The sequence below is a fragment of the Crinia signifera genome, chromosome 2, assembly GCF_055691185.1.
Source record: "Crinia signifera chromosome 2, ASM5569118v1, whole genome shotgun sequence".
NCBI lineage: Eukaryota > Metazoa > Chordata > Amphibia > Anura > Myobatrachidae > Crinia > Crinia signifera.
In genome coordinates, this window is record NC_139218.1 from 292,715,389 (window position 1) to 292,736,177 (window position 20,789).

The following is a 20,789-nucleotide window of genomic DNA, read 5'->3' on the forward strand; positions in this document are numbered from 1 at the left end:
GTGTCACTGGAGTTACACTGGGGAATAGAAGGCGACCACAGGGAGCATGGGCACTTTAAAATAATTAATCAGTGTGACCAACTCCTCCCCTTCTACTTCCCCTCCCAGTCTTAGATCGTGCCCAAAAGGGAGCAGGTCACATTTGGCTCATCTCCTGGGCTTTTTGATAATTAGGGCATAAAGCAGCAAGTTTTGCCTTTGAGGACAGGCAGATAGTTGCTGCTACTATCTGCCTGCGACGTGGGAGCCTGCCGGAGGGAGCCGGCTGCTGCTTAAGGGTTTGCGCCCGGCTCCCTGGCTGACAGAGACCACCGTCTCTGGAGCTGTAACGGGCGCCGCTCTCACGCAGCGTGCACCCGATCCTCCCCCAGCCCCACCGCCGACGGCATGGCCGCAGCACTGTGAGTATTACCCTGCCTTCCTATTAGAGGAAGGTCAGGGACACAAACGGCGGTGCAGCAGAGGGTTTTTTAAACCTGGCGCCATTATGGGTGAGGGAGCTGCCAGGCGGGGGGCGGAGTTACCGCGCGGTACTTCCCAGCAGGCCTTGGCATACCCCAGCGTTCCTGCAAGTCGCGGCGGCCATCTTGGACATTTGGCGCCGTTTGAACACGCTGCTGGAGGCTCCACAGTTGCGCTGCAGATCTATCCTGACTGCAGTTGGGCGATTCCTGTCCCCTGGTGACCGTCCTGCTGAACGCTCTATCCGGTCTGTGAGTTACAGTGGGGATTAGAGCTAGGTGGAGACAGTTTGGGCTGTGTCTCAAACTTAGAGCTATAGCGCTCCTAGGTATATGCCATAGCGCTGTACAAAGCTCTGTGACAGCTCTTTTACTTTCACTGTCTCTCCCTTCCAGCATAATATATTGCTGCCTATCCTATACCTACTATCTGTGATCAGTCTGGTAGTGTGTGGTGATTGCTGGGTGTTCTGTTGAACCATGGCAGGGGGTAGCTCCAAGAGGGTTACTTGCAAGAAGTGTGCTGTTAAATTTACACCTTCTAAGGAGGGAGACTCTGTATGTGATAAATGCGCTGCTTTACCCCCAGCTCCAGAGTCCCCCGTTCATACCCCTGTTTGGGCATCACAATTAGCTGATGTGATGTCTCATTTAGCTTGCGAGCTCTCTGCAGCTCAAAAGGACAGAGAAACTTCCAGAACTCAACAGGCTTCCTTGACTTCTGCTGTGCAGAGCTTAACAAAGGCCTTGACACCAGCGGAGGGCGCCATTGCTTCATCTTCTAGGCAAAATCCCCCTACCTTACTCAGGAAAAGGGTATTACAGCCCTCTGGGGATTCTGGGGAGTATGACGATATGCCTGATCTGGAGGAGGGCGAATTTGCCCTTCCAGATAATTATGATGATGATGATGTGGAACCTGAGGCTCAGGCGTTAGTTACGCAAGAGCCGGCCCCAGCCACTCCAGGTCTGGAGGACCTTATACATATGGTAAAGGTTGCCTGCAAGGTGTCAGATGACACAGACATTCCTGCTCGTCCTTCTTTCTTTGGAAAGAGACAAAGGCAGTCACCCACCTTCCCCCCAGCGGAGGAGTTGGATGAACATATATTGCAGGCTTGGAATCATCCTGATAAAAAATTCCAGGTACCTCAGAGGTTTCTGGCTGCTTATCCTCTTCCACCAGAGGGTAGAAAGAGGGTCGAGATTCCTCCAGTAGTGGACTCTTCAGTCTCACGACTGTCTAAAAAGACGGTTCTCCCGGTGCCGGGTGCAACTACTCTTAAGGATACTTCTGACCGTAAGTTGGAGGTAACCCTTAAGAACTATTTTTTCAGCAGCCGGAATTATTCAGCGTCCGGCCCAGGTCGGGTGCTGGGTAAATAAAGCCATGGGGGTATGGGCTTCTCAGATCCTAACAGAGGTCCGTGAGGGCTCTGACCCTGCTTCTATTGTTCAGCTGGCTGAACAGATCCAGGAGGCATCCAATTATCTAATAGACGCCTCTTCTGACGTCTGCATGGTTGCAGCCAAGGTTTCGGCCTTATCTATATCAGCTCGCAGAGCTCTCTGGTTACGCCAATGGCAGGCTGACGCAGAGTCCAAGCGTGCTGTGGAGGCCCTGGCGTTCAATGGGGAGGTTCTTTTCGGGCCAGAGCTCGACAAGTGGATCTCCCAAGCAACGGGGGGTAAGTCCCACTTCCTTCCCTCAGCGGCTCCTCCAGCTACACGCAGGACTCCTCATAGGCCCTCCTTTCGGTCCTTTCGGCCTACGACCAGATTCAGAGGTCGTTCCAGAGGCGGAGCTCCATCTAGAGGCTCCAGAGGACGAGGCAGAGGCGCCTCGGCAGCTGTCCAGGAGCCCAAGTCCTCAAAGCCAGCCGCATGACTGTCCACGGTCTCATCTGGGGGATCCCAGAGTCGGGGCCCGACTGCTGTCCTTCTGTCACATCTGGCTGCAGTCTTGTCAGGACTCGTGGGTAAGGGATCTCGTGACCCAGGGTTACAAAATCCATTTCAGGTTAGTCCCTCCAAACAGGTTTTTCAAGACCGGTCTCCCAGTCTCAGGAGACAAGGCGCAACTTCTGTTGTCAGCAATCAACAAGCTGCGGACAACGGGAGTTGTGATACCAGTACCCGAGGATCAGCGTACTCAGGGATACTACTCCAGTCTGTTCCTTGTGCCGAAGCCGGATGGCTCGGTAAGGCCTATACTAAATCTAAAGGATTTGAATCCGTTTCTACAAGCGGTCAAATTCAAGATGGAGTCCCTGCAGTCGGTGATTCAGGGACTGGAACAGGGAGAGTTCCTGGTATCCTTGGATATCAGGGACGCATACCTGCACATCCCCATCTGGCCTCCTCACCAGGCCTTCCTCCGGTTCGCTATACAGGAACAACACTGGCAGTTCCAGGCCCTGCCGTTCGGTCTCTCATCGGCCCCCAGGGTCTTCACCAAGGTGATGGCGGTGATGATGGAGGTCCTCAGGGCACAGGGGATTACCATCATCCCCTACTTGGACGATCTTCTTCTGAAGAATCGTTCGAGGGAGGCCCTGTTGTCCAACATACGACTCACCCAGGAGACTCTCATCAGTCATGGGTGGATTCTGAACTTTGCAAAGTCTCAGCTACAGCCGTCCCAACGTCTTCTCTTTTTGGGGATGATTCTGGACACCCAGCAGATGAAGGTTTTTCTACCACCCGACAAGGTTCAGTCCCTGCAGGTCCTGGTCAGGTCGGTCTTGCGACGGCCACAGGTAACGGTGCACCTTTGCACCAGACTCTTGGGGAAGATGGTGTCCTCCTTCGAGGCGGTACAATATGGCCGCTTCCACTCGCGCCAATTCCAGTTGTCTCTCCTTCACCAGTGGTCAGGGTCCCACCTGCATCTTCAGCAGCGGGTGACCCTGTCTCCTCGAGCCCGTCTGTCTCTGCTGTGGTGGCTCAACTCCGAAAACCTCCAAAGGGGCAGGAGGTTCGGCATATGGGAGTGGACTCTCCTCACCACAGACGCCAGCCTTCGAGGCTGGGGGGCGGTAACGCTGGAACACCAGTTCCAGGGTTTATGGACGAGGCAGGAGAGCTTACTCTCCATCAATGTGCTGGAACTCAGAGCAGTCTACTATGCTCTTCTGCAGGCGGGACACCTGCTGCGGAGCAGAGCAATCAGAGTTCAGTCCGACAACGCCACAGCCGTCGCCTACATAAACAAACAGGGCGGCACTCGGAGCAAGGCGGCGATGAAGGAAGTAGGCCGGATCATCCTCTGGGCTCAGAATCATGCTCAGGCCTTGTCAGCGGTGTTCATCCCCGGAGTAGACAATTGGGAGGCCGACTTTCTAAGTCGGCAACATGCCCACCAGGGGGAGTGGTGCCTCAACCCTCAGGTATTTCAGTCCCTAGTACATCGTTGGGGGTGTCCGCAGGCGGATCTGATGGCGTCCCGCCACAACTTCCAGCTCCCAACATACTTCGCGCGGACTCGAGATCCTCAGGCCGCAGGGGTGGACGCTCTGGTCGCCCCTTGGCCGTTCCAGTTCATTTACCTCTTTCCTCCCTTTCCGCTGATACCTCGGGTATTACAGCGCATTCGCAGGGAGGGGGTAACAGCGCTTCTGATAGCGCCGGATTGGCCCCGGCGCTCGTGGTACACCAACCTGACGGATCTTCTAATCGACGAGCCGTGTCCGCTACCTCTTCAAGAGGACCTCCTCAGTCAGGGTCCCTTCATCTACCCAGATTTAGGACGTCTACATTTGACGGCGTGGCTGCTGAGAGGTCCATCTTGAGACATGCAGGTATCCCTAGAGCGGTGATACCTACAATGATGAGGGCCAGGAAGGAAGTCACCTCCAGACACTATCATCGTATTTGGAGATCCTATGTGGCGTGGTGCGAAAGACGCAGAGTGTCCTCTACTCTGTTCAAGAAGGCTCGGTTGCTCCTGTTTTTACAGGAGGGGTTAAACTCTGGACTTAGACTGAATACACTTAAGGTGCAGGTTTCAGCACTTTCAGTTTTTTTCCAGAAACGTATAGCTCTCATTCCGGAAGTCCACACGTTTTTCCAGGGGGTGCTGAGGCTTCAGCCCCCTATTCGTCCGCCTACGGCTCCCTGGGACCTAGAGTTGGTCCTCAGGTACTTGAGGTCATCGATTTTTGAGCCGTTAGAAGAGGTGGATCTTCGATATCTCACTTGGAAGGTGGTTCTTCTTTTGGCTCTGGCCTCGGCCAGGCGCGTTTCGGAACTGGGGGCGCTTTCTTGTCGCTCACCGTTCCTCCAGTTTCACCCGGACAGAGCAGAGCTCCGTACCAGTCTCTCCTTCCTTCCAAAGGTGGTCTCAGCGTTCCACGTGAACCAACCCATAGTGGTTCCAGCATTCACAGAGGCTTCACCTGAGGATAGGTCTTTGGATGTGGTGAGGGCCCTGCGGATTTATGTCTCTCGCACGGCCTCTCTTCGCAAGACGGATGTCTTGTTTGTTACCTACGACCCAGTGCGTCGTGGATGGCCAGCTTCAAAGCAAACGCTGGCCAGATGGATCCGTCTGACTATTCGTCAGGCATACCTTGCTGAGGCTCAGACGCCTCCTATTAACATAGGTGCGCACTCCACCAGATCGGTGGGTCCTTCATGGGCGGCTGCCCGTGGGGTCTCCTTGCAACAGCTCTGTCGTGCTGCGACATGGTCAGGTCGGCACACCTTTGTGCGCTTTTGAAGGTTTGATACCTTTGCGGCACCAGCTTCTCAGTTTGGCCGCTCTGTTTTAAGGGGATCTCAGCGCTCACCCACCCGGGTTGAAAGCTCTGGGACGTCCCCAGTGTAACTCCAGTGACACCTAGTGGATGAAGGAGAAACAGGGATTTTGTACTTACCGTAAATCCTTTTCTCCGAGTCCACAGGTGTCACTGGACGCCCACCTCAGCGCTGTTCTCCACCTGTTACGTTCAGTGTTAGGTTCCTAATGGGTAACCTCTGGAGTTTTCCCTTGTCAGGGTTATTTAAACATGGTTATTACACACCTGTCTCGTCTGGTTTGACTCTGTGTGTGTGTGTGTGTGTGTGTTTTGTTTTTTCATATATATATATTCTTTTTCTACTATACGTATTGAATGATGTTATGTTGTGATGAACTTCCTCTCGGATGTGTGTTATATCTTTCTGCTCCCTTTCGGGCACGATCTTTATGACTGCCTGGGAGGGGAAGTAGAAGGGGAGGAGTTGGTCACACTGATTAATTATTTTAAAGTGCCCATGCTCCCTGTGGTCGCCTTCTATTCCCCAGTGTAACTCCAGTGACACCTGTGGACTCGGAGAAAAGGATTTACGGTAAGTACAAAATCCCTGTTTTACTGCTAACAGAATTCACACAAAGACCCTCGACGTTGCATGCTTTGTATTTAATCAGGTTGACTCCAGTGTCTGTCTTTCCAGACCTGCTACCTTGTAAGTCTATACCCAGGATTTGATAAGGACTTCACATCTCAATTAGTTTTTTTTTAGATTGGTTTATCTATACGTTTCAGAGTTGATTGTTAACCCCAAGGACTAAAGGCCCCCATACATTAGGCCGACTTGTCCTTAGGACAAGTTGGACCCAATTCGCCTGTGAGCCGCCCGGCAGCTCCCCGGGAGGCACACATACAATTGGGCACTTGATGAGCCAATTCACATGTGATAAATCGCTTGCGATTTATCACATGTAACGGGGAGCTGCAGGGGGCGGGTGGTGACTGTGAGGAGCAGTGGCGGCGATACTCATCAGTGGGACGCCGGAGCAGGCATCGGGTCCTGACACTTTAACTACTGTAGCTGGCGGCGAGTGGTGACCTGGCCGGGCAGTGTGTGATGATTGATCACAGACATCAGCAGCGGGGACGGGCAGTGCAGTGGCGGGTATTCGATTTTTAAAATACCTGTCAAATGACTGGCCGTTCTCTGATTGGCTGAGAGCTCTCAGCCAATCGGAGAACGGCCAGTCATTTGACAGGTATTTTAAAAATCGAATACCCGCCACTGCACTGCCCGTCCCGCAGCGCTGCTGATCACACCGCCCGGCCAGGTCCATCACTCGCCACCGCCGCCAGCTATTTAAAGCGTCAGTGCCCGCTCCGGCGTCCCGCTTATGAGAGCTGCTGATCCCGCTGCTCTCCCGGTCAGTCATGAGGTTGGACGTGATCTTATGGGCTGACCGTCCGACCTCCCTGATGCGATCCGATGGGCACGGGACTGGGCATCGGATCGGATCAGATGTCACACATCTGTGATTTGGGGTATGATTTCACCCGGTTATCGGCCCAAAGTGCCGAAATCGGATGTAATTGTCCCAAAATCGCATAGTGTATGGGGGCCTTAACTTCAAAAACAATTATACTTCTGTTGATTTGTTGTTCATGCATTTTTTTTTTCCCCATTTGTTTAAAGTTTAAATATGTTTACTGCTTACAGATAAGGATGCTGGGAAACCAAAATATGATCTAGATAGATCAGAACCATCAGACAATAATTACCAGACCACATCTGCAGTGCCTCACATTGTTTCTGCTCATTACCCAGTCCCAACCTTAAGTAGCACGATCACAGTTATTGCTCCATCACATCACGGTAATAACACAGCTGAGAACTGGCCAGAATTTCATGAAGATCAAGTGGACCATAACACTTATGGAAGACCTCCTATACCCAAGAAGCGCTGCAGGGATTATGATGGTACACAATTTATATATTTTTATTGATGAAATACTTTTGACCTAAAATCTTCATTGTGGTGAGATTGCAGCTAGATTTAATGCTGAAATTAGCTATAAGGAAAAATTGGCCAAGATCTTTCAATCCATTGTCTGTCTTGACAGATTTATGTCGAGGCCTGCAAATCACAAGTTATTACAATTGGGTGTTAGTATTTATGCAGTTGATCCACGGTCAAAGGTGTACTGAGGTTTCATTGTATTTTGTGTTCCTTGCGGGTGACACTTGCTGCACAATAAGACCTAGCTTTCAGTGCATCTTTAGTAATGTATTTTTAAATAAGTCACTTTGGTATAAGAGCAGGAGATCCTTTCCTGTAAAATATAGACCTTTTCCCGCCCCCCTCACTTTTTAATGGTTATAACAGTGTTTCTCAAATTTTATTTGCACCGCTGTACTCTACAGTACATCAATTTATGTATTTCATTTGTATTTTCAGAGAAGGGATTTTGTATGAGAGGTGACATGTGTCCATTTGATCACGGGAGTGATCCTGTAGTTGTTGAAGATGTAAATCTACCTGGAATACTGCCATTCCCTGCACAACCGCCTCCGGTTGTAGATGGACCACCCCCTCCAGGACTTCCTCCCCCACCTTCTATTTTAACGCCACCACCTGTGAATTTGCGACCACCGGTTCCACCACCAGGTCCTCTGCCACCCAGTCTTCCTCCAGTAACAGGTGCGACAGTAACTCTGTTATCTATATGAGCCATGTGCATTTGACTCTAAAGAATGATTGGAAAATGTCCTTTAAGGACTGTATTTAGAAATGCCACTGAATAAACGTCCATGTGTGTGACAGTTACTTTTTATCATTCTACTGCTGTTTTTGCTTTGTTTTTTTTTGTTTTTTTTCATATTTTATTTGTTTTTGTTTTGCATATGGAATAAGTTTATAATATGTGCCAAATTGACTTTATAGTGAAGTCTCTGTTGTTTGTATATTCTCTTGCTATGGGGGGACATCGGAGGCTGCGGGTTCATTGAAGTGTCATGAGGAGCCTGGGCTCACTATTTAAATCAATCTGTCAACACAGGATCCTGTCCTATCCGGGCAATTTCTACTTTGAGCCAGCAGGCCGCCTGTATTGGAGTCACCAAGTGTACATGCTCCTATGCTGGGTAATAACGGGATATGGACATTGGGTCTACAGTAAGTTGGTCGACAATCATTAGGTCCACATTGGTCTAGGTCTGGGGTAGCCAACCCTAGTTCTCGAGAGCTACCAACAGTGCATGTTTTGCAGGTCTCCTCACAGAATCACACAGATGGAGCTAATTAGCTCAATTGTATCTTTTAAAATGGGTCAGTGAGTAATGAGTTCAGCTGTGCAGCAGCTAGGTTGTCTGGAAAATGTGAACTGTTGGTAGCTCTCGAGGGCTAGGGTTGGCTACCACTGGTCTAGGTCAACATGGGTCTAGGTCGACACAAGCATTAGGTCGACAGTCAAAAAGTCGACACATGGTTTTTAATTCTCTTTTTTTGCGCCGAGAGGCGGTATTTCATGCCCTACCATCCTCTAGGGCTTGGTGGGAGAATAAAATAGTGTGCCGAGCGCAGCCATTGAAGCGAGGGGATGCAGTGCAACTGAAACTGTCCATGTGGACTGTGTCGATATTCGGGTAAAAAAAACTGTAAAAAAACCCATGTCGGCCTTTTGACTGTCGGCCTTTTGACTGTCGGCCTAATGCTTGTGTCGGCCTAATGCTTGTGTCGGCCTAATGCTTGTGTCGGCCTAATGCTTGTGTCGGCCTAATGCTTGTGTCGGCCTAATGCTTGTGTCGGCCTACTTGCTGTCTACCAAACGACCCCAACCTGTAATAACCAACCAATGGTTGGGAATATGAATATGGGATAAGACATAAGGATATTGTTACAAAGAAATAAGGATAAAATTGGGTTTGAGGTAACAATATGGTTAGAGGGGCAGACTAGATCGGCCAAATGGTTATCTGCCTTCAAATGTAATATTTTCTATAAATGGTAATGAGTTTCACTTCATAAATGGTATTGGTGAATCCCACCTCATGTCAACCTTTTTGAAGGCTTTTGTAATTGCACTAAAGTTCATATTGTCTGCATTTAAAGTACCAACTGTTGCCCAATGGTGCCAAGTTCAGCAGGAAGGTTATTACAACCTATTTACAGACTTAAGTCTGGTGGTAAGCTGAGTATTGGGTTGTTGTGCCCTTTACATTATATAGTGTTCTTTCTAGGAACTGGGCAGGACAGTGCTGCACGAGGGCAGCATAAAGGGGGCGGAGCAGGCCCACTGATTTCATCGTTGTAGGTGGGTCAGGCCCTGCCGGGGAAGCACTGGCATCTACGGCGGCACTGGGCTTCCCCATGCGCAGCAGCAGGCTGTTCTAGCAGGGCGCTGCTAGAGCGGCAGAGCGCAGCGCCCCTCTAAAATAGCCTAGTGTGAACACTATTATACCCTGAAGCTGGGGATTATTAGACTCTAGAAGGCTCTAAAAGTATCAGGCGTTAACTCTTCCTTAACTGAGGGATGGGATATGGTAAGACAGATGATGTTTCTCCCACACTCATCACAATGAGAATCACTAGATGCCTGTCCACATCAGGGGTTCCCAACTCCGGTCCTCAAGTTCCCCCAACAGTTCACGTTTTGAAGGTCACCTGTGGATTTTTAAATTGTGACTGTCGGTGATACACAGTGCACCAGCTGGGTGACTTGGAAAACCTGAACTGTGCGTTTTCCTACGATCTGTGGTAGGCTTTGCTGGGGCAGGACAAACCTGCCCTGGTAGGTTTGTCCTGTCCCAGCAAAACCCACGACTCAAGGGGTTGAACTGGATACACACTAAAAAATTATCTTTCCAATCTGGTCGGAATGAAAATCTTGCAGTTTATGTCCCATTATCCAGATTTTAAGGGCAGATGGTTAATTGTAATTTGTTCCCAGACATTGCGAGATTTCTGTTTCATCCAGTCAGATGGGAAAGATAATCTTATAGTGTGTACCCCACTCTAGTGGTGTGTAGTGGGGTCAGGAGCCTGTGCAGATGTTTGGGGTAAATGATAAGGGCAGTTGTTGTGGACAGTTGGTCCCGGTGACACCTGCTCTCTCAACGCCTCCAGTGTTCCCCATAGCAAGTAAGAGAAAAGGATTCAATGGTACAAAAACCTTTTTTTCCCTTTAGTTTGATACTGTGTTGTGCAAGTGATTTGCTTGTTTATTAAATTCTGCTTTGTTATTCAGGCCCACCACCTCCTCTTCCACCATTACAGCCTGCTGGCATGGATGCTCCCCCAAATTCTGCCACAAGCTCTGTTCCTACTGTAGTGACTACAGGCATCCACCATCCTCCTCCCCCTGGTCCACCACCTGCTCTATTTTCCTCAGGTATGAGTGATTTATTCTGAACATACAAACAATGTTTTCCACATTTGGCACCACTACTTCAAATTTATTTGTTGCCAACAAATAACAGCATGGGGATACTCCATATTTTTATTAAGATTGTCGCCCTATCTTAGGGGACCTCGATCTCTGCACGTTACTACACAGCCTTACATTAAAGCACTCACCTCTCACCCAGAGCAGAGCTGGCGTATGAACCACACCTACTGTGATTTATATATGCTTGCGAGATTATTTTGCATAAATGGTCTTATTGCCTTGATATTTGAAGAAACCTTTTCCTTCATTTTTTTTTTCTTCTTACAGTTGCACCTGGACCTATTCCTTTGTTCCCAGAAACATATGAAGCTGATGGTTATAATCCAGAGGCACCAAGTATGACCAGCACTTCCAGACCTATATATCGCCATCGTGTGCATGCACAAAGACCTAATTTGATTGGCCTAACTTCTGGAGATATGGATCTACCACCAAGAGGTACAGACAGCATTTCCTACTGTTAAATACAAATGTTAGCTGTTGTCTGATCCCCCCCCCCCCCCTTAATATATATTGTTGGCCCTAGGAAGGGAAACCTGGTGTGATTTTATGCACAACATCTGTAAAGTGGCATGTAGTGTGTTGATTTAATCTCCTAATGCAGTAACATGTGTTGGTTGGTTCCATTAGAAGTGCATTTGTAAAAGTGAGTTTGTATCATAAAGATCATGTGAATGCGCATCCGAGAAATGCAAGATTCAATTAGAAATTGCTGCAATATTTCATGACTTCTTTCTAAAGGAAGAGAAAATGAACTAAGAAAAGTAATGAAACCAACTGGGACCCAAAAAGGGTCAACCAAGATAGTAGGACCATATAGAAGGCTAATGATGACCATAAGGAATACATGTAGCATAATCCGCGTTGGGCACTATATAAAGTCAACTCAACACCGACGTGGATAGTGAGGGGTATGAAAAGGTTGGGAGGACGTGTTCCGCCACCCCTCACGGGGCTCGCTGCGCTCGCCACACTTCAGGGTGGTGTGGATAGTGGGGGAGGGGGGTGCCTCAATCTCATTGCATCTCATATACGTGTATAGTAAAGTAAATGACATTGCACCCTATAAAATCGCATGCCCAGGGGCAAAAAAAGAGCAGTGAATAACTTACATAGGAGGATCGCATCGGATGCGATGCGATTTTATTACGCAGAATTGCCCGCTAAGCAATTTGCTTAAACGGCACCGTGCTAGGAGAGTATTCAGAGTTTCTTTTGTCCCTAGACCTAAAGGATGCTTATTTGCACATCCCCATCTGGGAACCGCATAAGGTGTTCCTTCAATTTGCCATCAGGGTGTTCACCAATTTGATGTCGGTGATGATGACTCCTGTTCCAATAAATTTTTTCCATACTTTTTTTACTCCTATTCAGGGGGCTGCGCACAAAAATAAACATCCTCAGAAAAAAGCAATATGAGCTTGAATTTTAATTGCACTTCCAATTTTAAGTGTGTGTTCAGCTAAAAGAATAGCTCACAGCACCAACTCTCTCCTAATTGGAACATAGGCCCTTATTAAGATCTGATCGCAGTACAAATTTGTTTGGAAAATGGGCAAAACCACGTACACTGCAGGTGAGGCAGAGAGAGTTAAATTTGGGTGGGGTGTGTTGAAACTGAAATCTTAATTGCGGTGTAAAAATAATGCAGCCAGTATTTACTCTGCACAGAAACAAAATAACTCACACACATCTAACTCTCTCTGCCCATGTTACATCTGCCCCACCTGCAGTGCACATGGTTTTGCCCATTTTCCAAACAATTTTTTACTGCGATCAGATCTGAATAAAGGCCATAGTGTGGTAGCACAGTGGTCTGCATTGCTGACCCACAGCAGTTGTGGTCATAGGTTTCATTCTGACCAGTACACTTGGTAAACTCCGCTTTAATAAATGTTGTCAGTCCGGCATTTGAAACACGGAAATGTTTTTGTTTTTTTCCCCCCATCTTGAAACCTGACAATTCTTCTTTGCATTACACTGAAGTGTATGCTACTATAGGTTCTTTGACAAATGTGAGGGAGATTTCTGCAGCACTTGCGATCTCTATATATTGCATGTTGATTCCCATCATTCCCTACCTAAAAGTTTTTACATTTTTAATGGCCTGCTAAACAATTTAATGGCTGTTCTGGTATTATGCGGGGTACACACCAGGACGACCCGCTCACGATGCACATCGTGAGCGGGTCGTCAGTGTCTCGTCCGACCCGCTCACGATGACGCGGGAGGGCACGACCCGCTCACGATGTGCACCGTGAGCGGGTCCGATCCGATGGCGACCCGCACCCGGTTCTATGGTCGTCATTGAGATCCTACCTGCAGCAGGTAGGATCTCAATAACGACCGACCGACCCGCGGGACCGCGCATCGGATCGGAATCGCTCCACACCAGGTCAGAAAAGGGCCCAATCAGCACACAATCTACATCCGATTGATCGGAATTGGATCTAGATTGTGCTGATCGGGCCCTAGTCGTCCTGGTGTGTACCTAGCACTAGAATGCAGCAGGGGGCAGCAGAGTTCCTTGCAAGGTACAGCAAAGTGGTCATGCTGAGTAGAAAGACTAGAATATGTAATTACCTACGTTCAATAAACATAGCAAAAGATTTGGTCCCGTTAGTTATGTTTGAATACGCTTTTGTCAACTCTGTGTTTTTATTTAATTTCTCAGAAAAATCTGTGAACAGCAATATAAGGATTGTGGTGGATTCTGAATCACGGAAAAGAAATCTAGCAGCTAGAGAGTCTGGAATACCTCTGAAAAAACCCTGGTTTGACAAGTATGAATACTGTTTTTTAATTTAGAAATGTTTCACTGCATATCTATGGACAGCCCAGCATATTGGTGTGTAGGTCCTGGGAGTGGGTATGGTATAAGTCACCGACAGTCCAGATTCCGACAGTCCTTTCTCCGACATCAAAACCTCGATGGAGGCAAGCACATTCAGGCCCCTTGCAGGCTCGCTGCGGGCTCTGATATGCTCATAAAGCCTTCTTCCCCATACATAATAATTTGCATGGAATCTTTTTGGGCAGGAGGAAATGACTAGATATTTCAAGCGTGCTTGAAATATCTCACCCAGCGATAGCGACGTGTTGGGCCATGCATCACTATGGGGCATACACGCACAGCGATTTGTGCTTAATTTCGAAGCAATCTAGTGAGATTGCTTACAAAATATGCAAAAAATGGCTACATGTGTAGGCCCCATTCAGTTAGTTTTGTAGTGGAGGATAGGGTTGCACATCTGTTCGTCCACATATATGATAGGCATCCACCAGCACTGGTTTTGCCCATCAGATTGAACATATATAATTTTAGTTTGTCCTGGACCACCAGCCTACGCTGCAAATGTGCACCACAGTACCCAGCTCTGTGAACTTCTGGCATTATTGATTATGATTAGTTACCTTAGGAATGGACTTGTACCATTTTTAGATCTAGTTATATTTTAGATTTCTTAATCTGACAAAGCGCTTAACCTTCAGCTTGGCAGTTCAAGGTTTTGTGAGGTTCTGTACTTATTTAGCAGGCAAACTTTTTAGTGGCGCTGTTACTGCCAGGAAGAGCTCTGGCACTTTCTTTTCATGTTGGCTGTGGGTCATATGTATATGTACGTGCTTGGTGTGCTTATAAAAAAGCATGCACGCTTTTCCCATCGTCCCCATGGAAACACTTTTTGTCTCCACATCCTACCCACTTGTTTTCTCTGCTGATCAGCTCTACAGACTTTACTTTCCACCAGAAGCAAGTCGCTCTCTCCATCTATTGTAGCTGCCTTCTGAGAACGGGCAGCACACTGTACAATATGGCTTTGCTGCTGTCATGTTGTCACAGCAGCTTTCAGAGGTTTTTATGGTCTACCATCCTGCAGTCACCCAGACAGTCCTTTTTTTTTTTCTTTATATTATATACATCTGGTTTCACAACATTTCAACTTTTTTGGAACTGGACCCACTTTTTTTTTAATTTTTTATAAACATGCTTAACTTCTTGCCTTCTTGTCGTGCTGTGGTATGCTTATTTGTGTTCCTTTTTTATTTGTGGTAATAGTTTTACCTGCTTGCTGATGGCAGTCTTGTTCCATACAGTTGTCATGATCTTCCTTTTTTAGAAGGAAGCCTTTCTCCTTTCTGTGGGGAACAATGGAACAATACGCACGTTCGAACTGCTGCAGCTCAGTCTCCTCCCCCTCTATAGACCCATTTGGCCATCCATAACCTTAATTGTAATTTAAGTGTCTGTTGCAGTTATTTTATAAATGATGAATTTCCCATTCTCATGTTGGTGTCCCCAAGCCACTACAGCCTCTGTTTCACCTGAGTGAGGACATGCCACAGTGGTAAGGCTGTACAGTTCTTAGAGCCTTTGGAAACTTCGTTCTTCACTGAGTTTCAGTGTCGAAAATATCATATTTACCTATTCAATGTGGCCACGGATCATTGTAGAATCCATTTTAGTCAATGCAGATTTGACTATTATACAAGCCTAATCTGCATTGGTGTAATTGGCTGCAAAATTGTCGCATTTGCATCCGATTTCACCGATCCATGGGCTATCCGGCTGTCAGGAAATTACCAATGTTCCATTACATTGAATTTGTTGACTGTAAATTTGACCTATTATTGGCAAAAAAGTGCCATAATTGCTGAACTTTACAAATATCTGCACTGAATGAATTTGCACACCTACAGATTTTTTTCTATCAGCCTGTGGTGGATACTGGGAACCTTGGGGTATCTTTTGGTCTGGAGGACCGGGCACAAAGGAGATGAATTTCCTTGCAACAGAGGGCAGCCCATAGCTTCTCCCCATACCCCCTTACTGTCCTTAGGAGAAATTCATCTCCTTGGTGCCTGGTCGTCCAGACCAAAGGATGCCCCACGGTTCCCAGTATCCACCTTGGCTTACGAAAAAAGGATTTTACAGGTAAGGACCAAAAATCCCATCATCTGTTCAATCAGTCTGGTGGGAACAAAAACCTGGTAATTTATGGAAGCATATGACAATAAACATTCGCTCCCAAATGCTGGAAAATGCTCAAAAACAGTAACTGATAAATGTGTTCAATCTAATGGATTTAGCCAATTTGTCTGAAATACCATTGTCTGTTTTCCTGTGTTTGGCTGCAAATGATTGTCATATGTTCCCATACATTACCAGATTTTTGTTACCACCAGATTGGGCAGATAAACATTTAGGTGTGCACCCAGCTTTAGGGGGGTATTCAATCGTTGTCGTGCACCCGCAGCCATCTTCCGACGGGGGAGATGGCTGCGGGGCCCTATTTAATGCTGTCTTCCCCGACAGCATTGAACAGGGTTTCACCGCAGACTGAGCCCGACATCACAAGCTGTCGGGCTCGTTCTGCCGAGAAAAGCCGGAAATAGGCGAGCTCCTGCCTGGAGCTCGTCTATTTCCGTCATCAACTCGCGGCCACGCCCCCTTCTCGCCGCTCGACAGCCGGGACATTGAATCCCGACTGCCGAGCTCCGGGCGAGCTGACTGAGAACGGGACAGGGGCACGGCTGTCGAGCTTGCTCGACAGCTGTTCCCCTAACATTGAATACCCCCCTTAGTCTACATTTTACAGAATCAGTTGTTGAATTCTGTAAGGAATCAGTTGTTGAATTCTGTAAGGATCTCTTCAATTGAAATTCCAAATGCTTCTAATACGCTCCAATATCTCAATTTGGCTGGAAAATTATTAGTTAATAGTTTTTTTTTTTAAATTTAACTTCTAATGTAAACTGTCTGAGATGTTATTACTGACTTGATAGTTTTATTCATAAATTATGGGTGCTGCACTGGATCAAGAGGCCATTTGGGAGTTATCAGAGATGGTGTCATAGCATCCATGCCCTCCTTCCTATTGGGTTTATCTTGGGATATATCAGAGCTTACCTGGGGTAATGTCACTACTAAAGAAATCTGGAAACTCTCCAACCACAGATTTCCACAGGAATTGCTGTATCTGCAGTACCATTATTGCAGACTTTGGCTACTTCTGTGGTAGTCTTTCCACCTTAGTCATAGAGTACTCTCCAATCCAGTGGGCAGTAAGCGGCACTCCAACTGTTAGACAACTACACATCCCAACATGCCTTGCATCCGTTTCAGCATGGCCAAATAGCAAAACTAAGGCAAGGTGTAGTTCATCAACAGCTGGAGGGAAGGAAGCTTATTGCCCACCCCTGCTCCAATCCCTACTTTAAAACACCATGTGAAACAGCAAGGGTTCCAGGTGTGCCTTTGTCTGTGGAAAGCCTTGTCCCAGATGAGGATTTTCAACCAGGCTCTGCACTAGACTGCTCTAAAGTAAATGCCATTTTTTTTCCCCCCACAGGCCAAACTTCAATAGGATGAACACTCCTGGATTTCAGAAAAAAGTACAATTTCCAAATGAAAATACAAAGCTGGAGTTAAGGAGAATTCCTCCGGAGATGAACAATATTAGTAAACTTAATGAGCATTTCAGTAAATTTGGGACCTTGGTGAATTTGCAGGTATTGTACTTGTGCTATTAGGAGGTCTCCCACCATTAGATAATCTACTTGGTTTCTAGCATAAAAAAAAAACCCTGGTGTGCTTATGTTATAGTGAGTTTACATTAAGCTTCAATGGAGCAGGAGCTGATGATAATATTTCAGTATCCTTTAAAAGGCACTCCATAATATTGTGTGGCTATACAATACAACAAAATGTATCATTTGTTTAAGATTGTTTTCTGTTTGTAAATATAATTGAGATTATATCACCTACTGAATAGTAGTTCTTGGGTTGGGGCCCTCTCTTGGGCAACTGCTATTTGTTCTATTCCCCCCCCCCCCCCCCCCCCCCTCTCTCTTTTCTACATCAGAATAGCTGTTAAAAGCAGTCCTGGCTGGTCAGCACTGAAAATCTTATTGTAGTTTTTCCCCTACGTTTTGTTTTTTATAGCAGGTTATGTTGCTCTGTCCAAGTCTAAAACCAGAAATGCACCATGCACTATTTTGGAGCAACAGATATTGACTAGGGGGAGGAAAGGCCCATACACACTGGGCGACTTTGAGCTGATAGTTGCTCAAAACACCCAGTTTGAGCGTCTTTCAGCTCAAAGCTGCCGGGTGATGAGCAGTGCTGCGCGCTTTCGCATCATCGCCGGGAATGCCGTTCATCGGCTGGTTATACCAGCAGATAAGCGGCTTTCAGGACGGCTTTGCATAGCTCTGCGCTATGTAATGCTGTCCTCCCCCCTCCGTCGGTGCTGGGCAGGGGGAAAGTCGCTCAGTCTGTATGCACTGAGTGGCTTTCCCCGCAGCGAGGATTGGCATCATCGCTGTCCATATACGCTGGGCATAGTCGCCCAGTGTGTATGGACCTTAAGAGCATGGTTTAGCTGGGATGCAACACAAATTCACAAGACATTGAGTACTTTACACATAGGAACGATTTATATTAGTCCCCCCTTTTTTTTTTAAAGCACAAGACACGGACTATATCTTATAACCCCCATAATTGGCATCATAGACCCCCATTGCAAACGTATAACTCAGGTTAAAAATTATATATAGAAAATAATGGTCAAAGGAGTAAATGAAAATATATGAACAGAGGAAGAATATCATTAAGATGAAATGAGATGAGAAGATCTGAAAATACTTGTTAAAAGGAAGGAAAAGGGGGGAAAAAAAAGAGGAATCCTCTCACTTTCTTAAGGTGTGTACACACGGGTGCAATATGGCTTCCGATGTTGCCATATCGCATACCGATTGTGTACTTTTCAGGGTTTGCAAGCCCGATGCGCTGCCGATATGCGCTCCTGAGTGAGCGCAAATCGACAGCGACATAGTGAGGGCAGGCAAGACTATGTAGTGCAGATCTGCACTATATAGTCTTTGTGCCTGAATACTCACTATAGCTCCGGCAGCCAGAGGGAGAGGGGCTACTCCTGGGGCTGCAGGGCTGATGACCCGGAAGTCCACCTAAAGAGGAGGGTGGGGGGTGTGGCCTGATGTCTGCACGGAGGGGGGGGAGAGAGCTGTTGGATGTGCGGGTGTCGCAGCACGCTGACATCTGTGCCCCTGACAGGTACTGTCCTCTGCTCTCCTTCATGCTCCCACACGGTCGACATGCTGCCATGCGAGTCCTGATGCCATCAGATCGCATTGGGACTCGCATCATATGGCAGCATGTTGACCGTGTGTACACACCATCAGTTAAAAGCACAGAGTACCTGATGCTAGGTCTTCTTTAGGCTATCTATGTTGGATACTTTTTTTATATATATATATATATATATATATATATATATATATATATATATATATATATATATATATATATATATATATATATATATATATATATATATATATATACCATATAATATAGACCTGTTGCAAAGAGAAACAATTTGTATACAGTATTTTTGTTGTCGTATGTCTTTCCCTGTATTACAATAAAAGAAAAATGTTTAAATAAAAAAAAAAAAAAAAAGTTAAAAAAGTTAAGACTTTAAATATGAATGTATAACCAGGTACAAAAATAAAGTCATGTACTATATATAACAAAAAAAATAATATGCTTGTATGCATGCTTGTCCACATTATTACTGTTTTATATACAGGTTGCTTATGAAGGAGATCCAGAAGGTGCTCTAATTCAGTTTGCCACACATGCAGATGCGAAGAAGGCTATCTCAAGTACTGAAGCAGTTCTGAATAACCGCTTTATTAAAATGTATTGGCACAGAGAAGGCCCCCCTCAACAGACGCTAGCCCCTACATCTCCAAAGGTATTTTAGATATTAGCATAGAAGAATAAAGAACATTGTAGTAGAGGGTGTTCGGAAAGTCACCGTGCACTTATGTATATTTATACATGACTACATGTAGACGCGCACCCCAACTATTTGCCGGCTGACTACATCTTTTTACTTGGCACTACAAGTACCTGTGCAGCAGGGGTGTTAACCATCATGCAATGACAATCAAGAGAGTGTGTACAGTGGTACAATATTTTTCTTGCGACTGTTTGGACGGGAGTACATCGGACGTCGCAAGTAAAATTGTACAGGTGTGTACGCGCGTATCGGCTGTTGTTTGTGGATGGTCCAACGCCTCTACGGTCGGTCGAACGGTTGCAAGAAAACAGGGATTATATAGATGTGTATTTTTTTTTGTGTATTTTTTTTTGTGTTGAACACAAAAAATTTCTACTTTTAAATAAACATTCAAATCACTGTTTCCTGCTTTCTGGTAAATAATTGGCAGTGATAGATGATTACTTTTTACCTATATACCTCACTAGTAATGGGGAATTTTAGAGGTTTGCTTGGCTAGACATAAGATACAGCTTTGAGTCCTCTTTGTGAAATATCTCTGCTTCTCTTGCTTTGTAAGATTGGCCAGCTGAATGTTCAGCCTTCCAATTTGCCGGTTATTAAGCAGTCTGTGAAAGAGCGGCTAGGACCAGTCCCTTCCAGCAATGCTGAGCCAGAAGAGAACCAAAACGCTAACACAAAAACATTACAGGTATGTTTATAATTGTTTATTTTTATTCTTTCTTACTGACTGCACCAAATTAGGTTAAAAATGTCCATCAAATGACTAAGAACATTTTTAATTCAAGAAATACATTGGGTTAAACTGATCACTACAATGGGTAAATTGTTTAGGTTATATCACAGTTTCTGGTAGTTGATGTATAGACAGTACACTTTAGTTGCACACGTGTAGGTACTGGAGATAGTGAGCTGGGAAGACCATGTGCACTCTTGTTATATTTTGTAATCCTCCAAGCAAACAAACTATGCACTCCTATGGTGCACTTGTACAATGTCATTATTTTGCATTTTCATTCTAGACTGTAACAAAAGTACCAATAAAGGAGAGACTGGGTTTTATCATGAAACACACTTCTACAGCTACTGAAAAGGTCAGACATTTTAGAATAAAATGTTTTATAACCTGAAAAAAAAATGTTAGCCATTTAGCCAAGGCAAACTGACGGGGGTTAAGGCTTACCCGAAGGAAACGGACACTTAGGGGGGAAAAAGTCAGATGACGTATCACGCTGCTTTGTATCTACTCTCTCATTTGTCAGAGATGTGGTGCGGTCAGAATGGTAATGCTTGCCCTGGCTCCCTGTCCACCTAGGAGCAGG

At 46.3% G+C, this 20,789-nt stretch overlaps 1 protein-coding gene across 5 annotated transcripts in view; it reads left to right on the forward strand.

Moving 5' to 3' along the window:
* RBM26 (RNA binding motif protein 26) overlaps nt 1-20,789 on the forward strand; it is an 85,528-nt gene that overhangs the window by 11,771 nt on the left and 52,968 nt on the right. For 3 of the 5 annotated variants that reach the window (XR_014469730.1, XM_083168810.1, XM_083168812.1), the window contains exons 7-15: nt 6,912-7,172; nt 7,651-7,893; nt 10,439-10,582; nt 10,907-11,077; nt 13,314-13,422; nt 16,990-17,149; nt 19,252-19,419; nt 20,027-20,158; nt 20,490-20,561. Coding sequence is in view for 3 of the 5 variants with exons in the window: in XM_083168810.1 (XP_083024936.1) it covers nt 6,912-7,172; nt 7,651-7,893; nt 10,439-10,582; nt 10,907-11,077; nt 13,314-13,422; nt 16,990-17,149; nt 19,252-19,419; nt 20,027-20,158; nt 20,490-20,561 (1,460 nt within the window). In the remaining 2 variants the exon portion in view is untranslated. The remainder of the gene's footprint in view (nt 1-6,911; nt 7,173-7,650; nt 7,894-10,438; nt 10,583-10,906; nt 11,078-13,313; nt 13,423-16,989; nt 17,150-19,251; nt 19,420-20,026; nt 20,159-20,489; nt 20,562-20,789) is intronic. The other 2 variants (XR_014469731.1, XM_083168811.1) reach the window with 1 other exon arrangement.